Source organism: Meleagris gallopavo, chromosome 7 (assembly GCF_905368555.1).
Source record: "Meleagris gallopavo chromosome 7, MGAL_WU_HG_1.1, whole genome shotgun sequence".
Taxonomy (NCBI): Eukaryota; Metazoa; Chordata; class Aves; order Galliformes; family Phasianidae; genus Meleagris; species Meleagris gallopavo.
This window is the reverse complement of record NC_139410.1, coordinates 35,689,526-35,701,768: the sequence shown is the minus strand read 5'-3', so window position 1 is coordinate 35,701,768 and position 12,243 is coordinate 35,689,526. Positions and strand designations below refer to the sequence as shown.

The window sequence follows — 12,243 nt, the reverse complement described above, 5'->3', positions numbered from 1 at the left end:
GGAGCGGGGGGCGGCCGCGGGGCGACGCGGGGCGGCCCGAGCCCACCTTAAACCGTGACTCGCGGTGATGTCACGTCGGAAATTTACCAAAGCGAGCGCTGGCCAACGGCGCGGGGCGGCCGGCCCCGGCGGGCTGATTGGGCGGGCGGCGCTGACGCGCGGTGACGCTCGAAGCCTTTAGGTGCACGTTGGCTGGGAACGCGGAGCGCACATAAACAAAGGCACATTGCGGGAAGGGCACTCCGAGCGCTCCGCTCGCACGGCGCTGCGCTGCCGCCGCCGCCGCTCCCGCGCGGAGTCCCGCCGTGCCCGGCCGTGTCCCGCCGTGCCGAGCCGTGCCGGCCCCGCGCCCACCGCCGCCCGCCACTTGGATGCCCGCTCCGCACTCCGCTCTCCGGTGAGTCCCGTGACGCCGCGCACTCCGTGCCCGGGCGCTGCCCGCGGGGTTCCGCGCGTGGGGCGCGGCCGCCGTCGGGGGATGCGCGGGGCGGCGGCGGCGGGGCCGTTCTCGGCGCGTGTCCCGCTCGGGCGAGGCCGGGCTCGCCCGGTTTGAGGCTGCGCTTTCCGTCGGCTTCGAATGAATCCGGGCTCGCTGTTGGCCGTGCCCCCTCGGGCAGGGCTCCAAATGTCACCGCGGCGCCGGGACCTCGGGGAGATGCGGCCGCCCCCGCTTCTCGCCTCTCCCGGCGGGGCGGCTCTGACGTGAACGGCGGGGAGGAAAAACCGAAGCGGTTCCCTCTGCCAGAAAAGCGAGGGCAGAGCCGCCCGCGTGCGCGGAGCGGCACGGAGTTTCCCCCCGACCTCCGTCCCCGCCGCGCCCACGCGCGCCATCCGCAGCCGCCGGAGCCGTTCCCGCAGCCGGGGCCGGGCGGGGGGAACGGCGAGGGGGGTCGGCGCTTCTCTCTTTCGGTGCCCGCGATCCGAACGCACGCGAGCGGCTGACGGGCGCGTGTGTTGCAGCGGGCGCACCGGGCAGGCTGGAGTCCCCCTCCGAGCGCTGACACCGCCGAAACTTCGCTCCCCGCCGCGTCCCGACGCTGTCCGCCTTTAGTTCCCTCGAAAACGCCTCCAACTCGCCTGAAGGTTTGTTAGCTCCGCGAGCCCGAGCGGCGGTGCGGGGCGGGGGTCGCGGCGCGGGGCCGGGATCCCGCAGCCGGGCGGGGGTCCCTCAGCCCCCGCCGTCCCGGGCGTCGCCGTCGCTGGGAGCGGGGGGGGAGAGCGGCGCGGGGCCGGCGGAGGGCGCGGAGCCGCCCGGGCTGAGTGTGTGTCCCCGTTTCGTTTCCAGCCATGCCCTGTGTTCAGGCTCAGTATGGGTCCTCGCCTCAAGGAGCCAGCCCGGCCTCCCAGAGCTACAGTTACCACTCTTCAGGAGAATACAGCTCCGATTTCTTAACTCCGGAGTTTGTCAAGTTTAGCATGGACCTCACCAACACTGAAATCACTGCCACCACTTCTCTCCCCAGTTTCAGTACCTTTATGGACAACTACAACAGCAGCTACGACGTGAAGCCTCCTTGCTTGTACCAAATGCCCCTGTCCGGACAGCAGTCCTCCATTAAGGTGGAAGACATTCAGATGCACGGCTACCAGCAGCACGGCCACCTGCCCCCCCAGCCCGACGACGTGATGGCCCATTCGGGCTCTGTCTACTACAAGCCCTCCTCACCCCCGACCCCTTCCACGCCCGGCTTTCAGGTGCAGCACGGCCCCGTGTGGGACGACGCCGGCTCCCTGCACAACTTCCACCCCAACTACGTGGCCACCACGCACATGATCGAGCAGCGCAAAGCGCCCGTCTCCCGCCTCTCGCTCTTTTCCTTCAAGCAGTCGCCCCCCGGCACTCCCGTCTCCAGCTGCCAGATGCGTTTCGACGGACCCCTCCACGTGCCCATGAACGCGGAGCCGGCCGGCCCCCACCACGGCGTGGACGGGCAGCCCTTCGCCGTGCCCAGCCCCATCCGCAAGCAGCCTCCCATGGCCTTCCCCGGGCTGCCGCTGGGCCACGCGCCGCAGCTGCTGGACAGCCAGGTGCCCTCGCCGCCCTCGCGGGGGTCCCCGTCCAACGAGGGGCTCTGCGCCGTCTGCGGGGACAACGCTGCCTGCCAGCACTACGGCGTGCGCACCTGCGAGGGCTGCAAGGGCTTCTTCAAGGTGAGCGGGGCCGGGGGGGGGGCGGAGGGGTCGGGGCAGAGCGGAGCGGAATTCCCCGCGGCGGAGCGAAAGGATCTCTTTATTTCGGCGTCCTGATTGAATAATCGGATCGTTTGGAATGGAGAAGGTCTCCAAGGGATGTGAATAGTATGAGTGCCCACGGATGTGTATTTGCCGAGCGCCTCCGTCCCTTCTCTCGGCATATAAAGCGCTGTGGGGTTAGCTCAGATGTTAACGCTGTCAATATTCTGTTGTTAAATGCCCTGGGAAAAAAAGGGAGAAGGGGGGAGGGGGGGGGAGGGGAAGAGAGAAAAGGGGAAGGGAAAAAAAAAAAAGAAGAGGAAAAAAAAAAGGAAAAAAATAAAAAAAGGGAGGAAAAGGAAAAAATGGGGAGAAAGGAAAAAAAAAAAAAAAGAGGAGAAAGAGAAAGGAAAGGAAATGGGAGAAAGAAAGGAATGGGGGAGAAATGCGGCGGCGGGGAGCGGGGCCGGCGGCTCCTGCGGACCCCCCCGCTGACAGCGCGCTCTCCCCGTCCCGCCCCGCAGCGCACGGTGCAGAAGAACGCCAAATACGTGTGCCTGGCCAACAAGAACTGCCCGGTGGACAAACGCCGCCGGAACCGCTGCCAGTACTGCCGCTTCCAGAAGTGCCTGGCCGTCGGCATGGTGAAGGAGGGTGAGTGCGGGGCTCTGCGCCGGGCCGGGCCGCACGAGCCGAGCCCCGTCGGGGCGGCTGAGCCGCGCTTCTCTTGCAGTGGTTCGCACAGACAGCCTCAAAGGCCGGAGGGGTCGCTTGCCATCCAAACCGAAGAGCCCCCAGGAGCCCTCTCCCCCCTCTCCCCCGGTGAGTCTGATCAGTGCGCTGGTGAGAGCCCATGTCGACTCCAACCCGGCTATGACCAGCCTGGACTATTCCAGGGTAAGCTGGACCGAGCTCGCGTTGGGACCTTGCCGCGCCCTCCGCGCCCGGCACGCAGCGGCCGCCCGCAGCCCGCAGCCCGGAGCGGCTCAGCACAGCGCGTTGCGGCGGGCGGACGGACAGACGCTCCCCGGCCGCGCTCCGGGCGTCCCCGGCGCCGGCTGTGCCGCTCCCCTCGCGGGCTGCGCCGTACGGCCGGCCCCGCCGGGCGGCCCCGCGCTGAGCTGCGCGGAAACGGCGATTTGCATATCGCGAGCGGCGACCTCGTCGCGCCGTTCCTAATGGAATTAATTGCCCCGGAACATCTAATTTCCTTAGTGGTCAGAGAGAGATTTAATTGTTAGAAAAACCCGGCTCCCCTCTTAGAAACGGGGTTAGCAATTTCACGGGTTATATACTTCGGAGAACCTCGTTAAGTGCTTTTTAAAATGAATTTCCAGTTCCAGGCTAACCCCGACTACCAGATGAGCGGGGACGACACTCAGCACATCCAGCAGTTCTACGACCTGCTCACCGGCTCCATGGAGATCATCCGCGGCTGGGCGGAGAAGATCCCCGGCTTCACCGACCTGCCCAAAACCGACCAGGATCTGCTCTTCGAGTCCGCCTTCCTCGAGCTCTTCGTGCTGCGCCTGGCATACAGGTGAGCTGCCGCCAGCCGGGATGGGGGCGGTGGGAAGCAGAGCCTTTTGGGGCCGGTTAATGAAGCCGTGCTTTATTAACTCCATGGTAATTAGGTGCCTCTTAAATCCTTCGTTTATTGCTCCTCGACTAATTAGTTGTTTAGCTTTTCTCCCCTCATCTTCTCTTTCTTTCCCTTTCCCTTTTTGCCTTTCCCTTTTTGCCTTTCCCTTTCCCTTTCATTTTTTTTTCTCTCCTCCTTTTCTGTCCTCTTTTTCTCTCTCTATCATTTTTCTTTTCCCATCTAATTTTCCTTTCTCGCCTGCTCCCCCATTCACGCTGTTGATGTCACACTCCCTGCAGGTCGAACCCGGTGGAGGGGAAGCTCATCTTCTGCAACGGGGTTGTCCTGCACCGGCTGCAGTGCGTCCGCGGCTTCGGGGAATGGATCGATTCCATCGTTGAGTTTTCCTCCAACTTGCAGAACATGAACATCGACATCTCGGCGTTCTCCTGCATCGCTGCCCTGGCCATGGTGACAGGTCAGTGCCCCCCACCCATCTCCTGCCCCCCACTGCCGTCCCGCGGTGTCACCCCGTAACGTCCCGCGCCCTCCCGTGTGTTTTGCAGAGAGGCACGGGCTCAAAGAACCCAAGCGGGTGGAAGAGCTGCAGAACAAGATAGTGAATTGTCTCAAGGACCACGTGACTTTCAACAACGGGGGCCTGAATCGCCCCAACTATTTGTCCAAACTCTTGGGGAAGCTCCCCGAACTCCGCACGCTTTGCACGCAGGGGCTGCAGCGCATTTTCTACCTGAAACTGGAGGATTTGGTGCCACCGCCAGCAATAATCGACAAACTCTTCCTGGACACTTTACCTTTCTAAGACTCTTCCCGTGCACTGACGCTGAACTCGAGGAACCTTCGCCCGTCGGAAGGGGACTTCAGCTGGGCACGGGGCAGCGCGCGGGGCGGCACGGCCCCCCCAGCCACCTGTGAGCCTCCTGCGGGCGGAGCGCGACGGGGCGTTTGGCTCTGGGGCACCATGGATGCGGCTCTTGGACTTCCCGAATCCCATGGTATAAACTTTTTATTCTCGGCTTATAGATGAGTTTATTATTGAGGACTTCTGGTTAAGCAGACGAAGCAATCTGGCGACGCCGGGCGCGCGGCTCAGAGCGAGAGGGGCAGCCCACGCGCTGAGGGACCCGCGGGCATCGCCTCCTAAAGACTTAAAGTTTTCTGCTGTAAAAGAAAGCTGTAATATACACAGATCCTAAATGTTCCGTGGGTGGCATGCCAGGAAGGAAGGGAAAGGCTTGTACAGTTATCAGACGCCGTTTGGCTTTTCTACAAATGAACCCGTGCCTAGTCATGAATCTATATGGGAACCAATTCTAAAGAATTAAGAAATAAAAGCTAAGCGTGTTTGGGGGGAAAAAAAACACATTAAAAAGGAGAAGGAAAAGCGAATCGCTCCGTGCGAGGGGAGCGTGACGACCCTAAGGTGGCAATGTTATAGGCACTTGCTATTCAGTAATGTCTATATTCTATAAATAGTATTTCAGACACTATGTAGTCTGTTAGCTTTTATAAGGACTGGTAGTTCTCTGAGCTTCAAACGTTTTCTCAGTTGTAAAATAGGTGGGCACAAAAGTATTACCGACCCCGAAACCCTCGCAGAGGGACTCATAGTGTTTGTAAGCACCGTCCACACCCCTTGTTTGTAAGTGTTGTATGTACTGTTGATGTTGATTAAAAGAAAAGAAGTTTATATCTTGATTATTTTGTTGTCTAAAGCGAAACGAACTTTGCATGCAGCAGCTTCTGGCCGTTTCCAGAGTGCTTATAATATACATCGCTCCCTGGAAATTACTGAGCACTTTGAATTTTTGTTCTGTTTTGTTGGTTATTTTCTTTTTTTAATGTCTAAAAATTGTCGGTTAATATATTATTTTATGTTGGAGTAATATTTTTAATATTGCCATATACTGTAGTATTTTTTCTTTGTATATTTCCAGTATGGCACACGATACAGATCACTGCCTTTTTTTCTATGGTGTACAACAGTTAGAAACGCGGATTTGTTTTTTTTTTTCCCCTATAACTCTTTCTTTGAGAAAGACAATTTTAATGTTTACAACAATAAAACGTGTAAACGAACAGAATCTCGTCTTCTTTCTGTCCAAGTGAGAAGCAGCAGCGCCAGCACCCATTGCAAATAAAGGACAATAGACTGACAATGTAGTAATAAACCGCACAGGAGAATGGATGGGGCGGTTTCGTTTCAGTAACGCGCGGCGGAACGCAGAGCGGCTCTGCGGGAGGAGGAGGAGGAAAAGCCCGCACCGAGAGGTTGGTCCTTGCGCCGCTTTCTGTCCTCGTTCGGAAAGCTTCGGGTCCTTCGGCCGCTTCGGCACCGCCGGGCTCCCGCACCGCTCTTTGCGGTCCGTTTGGGGTGCGCAGCGCAGGACGGGGCGGCCCCGGGGAGGTTCGGTTCGGTTCCGCACCGCAACGCCTGCGGGTCCCGGGAAGCGCCGCTCCGGGGAAGGCGAACCGCAACGCGGCTTTGTGGGAATCAATTGCGGTCAGCGGCGCGTTAGGAAGGAACTTCCCGGTCAGTTCAGGGGCTGCAGAAGGAGGCGGCGATACGGCCGTGCCCTCCGTCGGCTTCAGCCCGGAGCGGCGCCGGGAGCCGCGGGACGCGGGCAGGGAGCGGCGGTCCGTTCCGGACTCGGAACTGGCGGGGGAAGCTGGGGAATTTGGGGAACTTCCGCCTCCTGCGGCGGGGATAAACGGAACGGCCGCCGCTCCTCCATGTGCTCTCTTGGACTCTTTGCGACGCTCCTGGCTGCCGCGTGCTCGACCCCCAGCAGCCCCAGGAGGCAGCCGGAGGGCAGAGGCAGCCCTTAGCGTGCCCTCGGCACGCTCCCCGGAGCGGAGCTGCCCCCGTTCCCCCCGCTCCCGCAGCCCCCGGGCGCCGCCCGCGCCGCAGCGCGGTGGATCGGGGGCGGCCGCGCCGTCGGGGAGAGGCGGCTCGGCGGCAACTCCACGACCGTCCGCGGACCCGAGCCGGAGCGTTGTTCCGTCGGGGCCGTGGGTGTGCGGGGCCGCGGCCGATAGCACCGGCGGGGCTATTTCGAAGCATTTTTTTGGAGCGCTCCGGGCCGATTGTCCCCTCTTCGGAGGAGCGGGACAGCCCGGAGGCGCCGATACTCGGGAAAGAGCCGGCGGGCAGAGCGGACAGGAAGCGCAGGGGGAGGTCGGATCGACCGCGGTCCCCTCTGGGAGCGGGGAAACACACGGGGGCCGGGTTAGGGGCCGGGGCCGGGCGGGAGGCGCGGGCACAGGTGCGGGGCGGCCCCAGGTGCGGGGCCGGGTGGGGCTCAGATCCGCGGGGCAGAGGCCGGCCGGGCTTAGGGCGATCCGCTCGGCGGCCGCTCCTCCGGCAGAGCGGGACTCAGGGTCCACTCCTCTGGCGGCCGGGTCCCGCGTGCTGCTGGCGTTGCCCCCTTCTCTCCGCTCGGCGCCGACGCAGAGGCCGGAACGGAGCCGTCGGGTGCGGATGGACGAGGAGGAATGGATTCCCGGTAAGCGCCCAAAGCAGTGAGTGCCGCTGCCGGCCGGCGCTCGTGCCGGTATCGGCCTGGGTGCGGGTGCTGCGTGCCGGCCGGGCTCTGCTGCTCGGTATTGCCGACGCCGTCGAGACTTTAACCCTTACACCGAGATGCCGCCCGGTGCGGCTTCCTGTTGGGCCACGGGCTGCTTTCACTCGATACTTTCTTTTGGCCGAGTATTTGAAAGAACTTTTCTGCCTCGCGGAGCGCCCCGGGCGCAGCAGCCGTCCGTCCTTCGGCCGCAGCCCCGCACGATGCCATTCCCTGCCGGGCTGCGGGGGGAGCGGCACGGAGCGGCACAGCCCGAGCTCGGCCGAGCCCCGCTCTGGTCGGAGGGCGTTACTTTCAGATGTACGGTATCCCCGATTAGTAACGGTGTTAATTGTTTCAGCTGCACACCGATCGTTACATTTGGGGCTGCCTTTTGTGCTCGGCCTGCGTGAGAAGGCAGACAAAGCCGTTCTGCTTGGTTCCCTCGGGCTTTCATTTTTTTTCTGGTTTGTTATCAGTTTGTTACCCGACTTCTTTGCTCGTATGTTGGACTGACTGCTGGAGTCGCTCCTTCAGTGCAGTGATGCATTGGAACAGAGCCTGTTTGCTGCAGTTATCTAAAGCCACTTTCTTCTTTCCACACGGTTCTATCGTAGGCCATCCCAGTGCTGGACACATTTTTCCCTCTGATTTGGAGAGGTGAGGGGATGGTGCTCGTGTGTAATCCCCCGAAACATGTTTGCAATGTGACAAACAAACCGGGGTGAGCTCAGGTCAGATGTTGGCTCGTTCAGTGCATTGTAGTCATCTGACATTTAATGCAAGCTGCATTTCTCTGCGACCCAGGCAGTGCAATGCATGCCTTGTGTGTGCGGGGCTCTGCGTCCCATAGAACTGTATGTCTGTGGTTCTGATGGAATCCACGAGTGCAGCTCAGGGCCGAGGCAGTGTCACGACATATTCTGGGGCTGCCTTTCCTGAGCGCCGTATGGGAAAGATGAATTACCGCAGGCGTGACACCCTCGCAGGAGCTTTATTAGTTTTGGAATGCAATCAGCAACACTTGCTTTCTTAGCCCTTTACCTAATTATCCTCATCGCATATGTCACAGGCGTAGGGAACAGCCAGCAGGAATTTATGTCTGGGGAAGTCAGAGCCGGGGAGCTGCTCTGTGTGATTTTAGCCCCCTGACTTCTCTTTGGTAGCAGAAGTCCCCGCGCTGGCCGTGTGCGTAGCGCACCTCGGATGCACCTGGAGGTGATTTCTGCTGTATTAGTGAACCCACTGCTGCATAATCTGCATTTGCTGAAACGTTAGCCCTAAGTAACCTTTGTGGCTGGCTGTGGTGCGGAGGGAGATGTTGGTATTCATGAATGTTTTGACATGTTTGACATTTTCTATACGGTGTGCTCTTTCTCTGTTCTTCTGATCTCCTCCTGCCTCCTCTCCCCAGCTGCAGCAGTAAATGCCCCCCCAGGCTGGGGGTGTGCTGGGCAGCATGGCTTTGGGTTTCACTTTCAAGGTGGGCACCAGGGCAAATAATGCGATTATTGCATTTTAATGGGATGCAACTCTAACCAGAAGAGCTCATTTTGACGAAACAGGTGATTTGTGTTCCCCTTCCAAAGGGACACATCTGGCGTACGGAGCTGTGAAATCGGAAGGCAGGGATTTCTGCAGAGCTGGGGCTTCGTGTGGATGTGCTATAAACGCCTTGGGTTGGGTACAGCAGCAGCAAGGCAGCAGGGCTCACTTCAGCAGGGTGGTGCCTGACTTTAAGGCTCTGTTTTCTGCAGGACAGCAAATGTGCCAAACTCCGCAGTGACTGACGTTAAAACAAATGTAAACAGCACAGTTGTTGGGTAGGCCTCGTGCTTGGGTTATTTCTGAGTTTTGTCAGCATCTCTATGCGTGCAGGGCTCTGAAAGCCACTCCTGTTGGTAAACGTGGGCCTTTCTCTGTGCTGAAAGGACGCAGAGAGCCAGTCGGGTGGTTTGGGCACTGAGCATTGTGTCCCTCTGCTCCTCTGTGAGGATGGAGTGGCTCTCAGAACAGCCGGGCGGTGTGCTGGCACAGGGCAGGGGCGATGCTGGAGCGCTCCCATCGCCTCTGGGTGCAGCTGTGCTGTGGGGGCTGCACTGCAGCCCTTCTCTGCAGACAGTGCTGATGGGTGGATGCTGTGCTAATGCCCCAAATTGCAGCACTGCACATCTGGTGAGGGAAAGACTTTCATAGAGCAGCTCTGTTTGCAGTGCTGCCGTGTGCTTGCTGTGTGTCTCACTGACAACATATGGATTTGCTCATGTTGAGAAACACCAAATCATATTAGCTAATTTTTCTTAGCTTAGTTGTGTGGGGTTCTGTTTTTTTTTTGTTTGTTTTTGTTTTAACAGACATATCAATCTACAATTTTAATTATTCCATCATTTTAATGTCACACGTGACCTACTTGGCACACTTTATTCACCGGTCAGAATTACCAGCAGTGAAATGAAGCTGTAAAATGAATGGCAGAAAGTTCTCACTGTGCCTTCATCCTGAGTGTGCCCGGGTTCCTTTCTGTCACTGGGGGTTGGTAGCATTCCTGCGTGTGACCCACAGAGGTGTGCTGTGTGCGCAGTGAGAAGTGTTAGGCCTGCACCGGGCGCCTGTCTGCATCAAGTAGCTGTGGTGCATCCCGTGCACTCTGCACCATCCTGTCCTTCGCGAGCACTGAGAGAGGTGTGTCAGCACGTTCTGCCTTTGGGCTGTGTGGGTGCACCACTGGGGAGGTCTGAGCGCATTTCTCAGGTCAAAGCTGGGATCCCAATTGCAGCTGGGCTGTGCTCGGCGCGGAGCTGGGAGGCAGAGAGCAGCTGTGACATTTATCAAACAAAACGTGGATGGATCCATCCCTCGGCTGAGCCGCGGCGCTCTGCGGGCTGTGCAGCAGGTGCTGCGGTGCGCGTGTGCTGTGCGTGCAGCAGGGCTGTGTGCGTGCAGCAGGCACTGCACGGCTCTGCAACGCTGTGCCTTTGGCAGCATTTGTAAAGGGAAGGTGCAAACTCGATTCCTCTGCTGTACAGCATCTCCTGGGCAGATGCGAGGGAGGGCTGCCCAACTTCCACGGCAGCTCAGTGCCTTCAGCGCAGCGATTGCTCCGCTTTAATGCCGCCGTGGTTAATTCCTTAGGATCCCTTCTAAATGTTATTCTCCTGCAGCCCGTTCCCGAGTCTGCGAGGGCTGACATTTTTTGTCCCAGATATTTCCCCGCTCCGTCTCTGCTCTGTGCTGGCAGGGGCTGACAGCCGCGGCCCCGCAGGTGCAGGGCAGGTGAGCGGCCCCGCGGGCAGCGCTGTCACTTCGCTCTGCTTCACGGCGCTCTGCTCCGCGCCGCTGCCCGCAGGGCGCTGCCATTTGGCCCGGCCCGGCTGCTGCGCGCCCCCCCCGGGCTGAGCGCTGCCGGTCGGGGTTGGCTCTGCGGGGCAGGGAGCAGCAGGGCCGCCTGCAATCTCTGTGTTGTGCTGAGCCGGTTCTAAAAATCCTCTCCAAGCGGCCGGAGCGACGACTGAGTTGTTGGGGAATTTGGGTTCAGAGCGTTGCTAGCGGTTTAGGAGCCGTTGTTTTGACACCTTTGCTCGTTGTAAGTAATAGCACAAATCCACGTGTGAGGATGGGGGTGTGCCGAGCCCTCCGGGCAGGACTCTGTGCTCCTCTGAATGTGTTCGGTGGGGTTTTGTACCTGTTGTTAGTACACCAGATTTGAGACCTTCGTTTTCAAATCGCAGTATTTCCCTACATCCACAATTAGGTGTGTTGTGAAAGCAAAGGCCCAGGCACTGCGTTAACAGCTGTGTGTGTGTCAGTGTGAAATGGGACAACCCCTGCACGGTGCTCCCAGTGCTGGGGGTGCGATCCTCACCTGCTGCTCACCGCCCTCCAGCACCGCCCTGTGTGCTGTGCTGTGCTTTGCTTTGCAGCACCCAGGCACACAGCAGTACTGGTGAGCATGGCATCCTACCGTCATCCCTATAGGCAGTGGCAAAGGCTCCTGAGGAATAGGAACCCCAAGCCATGTATTTATGAGATTTTTGGCAAGGGTAATCTACTGCACAACTGAGGGCACAAGCAGGGATAATAAAGCACGGTTATGTCTACTGCAAATTAATTTTGAGTCGTATACTGATGTCTCTGCTCCTGCAAAACCTTTACGCGTTCAGTTTCTGTGGTAATTTCAAATGGAGCTTATAGAACTCCAGGAACTAAAATTTTTACTTCATTCCCAACAAAAACAAATCAATTTCATGTGCTCACATTACTTCCATAATCGTTTCTAAGTGAGCAATGCGGTTGTGAATGAGAAATACGTACTTTCTGCAGTACTTTTATTTCAAAGCTGTGTTGTAGCAGAACTGCAAACAAATGTGAGGCGGTGGCATGCAGCTCTGTGGTACTGGAGGCAATAGGGAGGGATGGTCGCTGGCTGCAGTTAACTGCAGATATCTGCCACGTGTTTCTGCAGTGCAGAGGAGAAGGTTGCAGGTTTGGTAGGCTCAGGGCTGTTCTGCAAATGGGGGAACTTTGGGTTGGTTTCCTGTGGCCAACAGAGGATGTGCGTTCCCTGAGAACGTGTGCAGTGGTGCTGCAGTTCCAGCAAGAAATCACGCAGTGTTTTTATCCTCACATCCACGATCCCCATAGAAGGTGAGCAAATATTTAGTTAGGCTTAGCACTGCGGTGTTCTCGTTCCAGACCAACGTGGAATTGGGGTAGGAATTGTTGGTTCTTCTTGCTGCAGGAGCAACAGTGTTGTCAAATTCAATCGCCATTGTAGGTGGAATCACTAAAGCAGCACATGGGAATGCAGGAGGAGATGTGTTTGGATGGGGAATCCTGCTGGGCTCTGGGAACCGCTGAGCTTCAGCAGCTCCTCCTTCTACTGCCATCTACTGCAGGGATCGTAGG

General features: G+C 58.6%; 1 protein-coding gene across 9 annotated transcripts in view; it reads left to right on the top strand.

Annotated features, from left to right (window-relative positions):
- The window catches only part of NR4A2 (nuclear receptor subfamily 4 group A member 2), a 169,642-nt gene continuing 157,399 nt past the window's right edge, over positions 1-12,243 (top strand). For 4 of the 9 annotated variants that reach the window (XM_085228042.1, XM_085228041.1, XM_085228039.1 and 1 more), the window contains exons 1-8: positions 8-397; positions 961-1,083; positions 1,286-2,151; positions 2,697-2,826; positions 2,906-3,069; positions 3,510-3,712; positions 4,054-4,232; positions 4,321-7,281. In XM_085228042.1, the coding sequence (XP_085084168.1) occupies positions 1,288-2,151; positions 2,697-2,826; positions 2,906-3,069; positions 3,510-3,712; positions 4,054-4,232; positions 4,321-4,577 (1,797 nt within the window). In that variant the 5' untranslated portion in view covers positions 8-397; positions 961-1,083; positions 1,286-1,287 and the 3' untranslated portion in view covers positions 4,578-7,281. The other 5 variants (XM_085228045.1, XM_085228044.1, XM_085228043.1 and 2 more) reach the window with 5 other exon arrangements.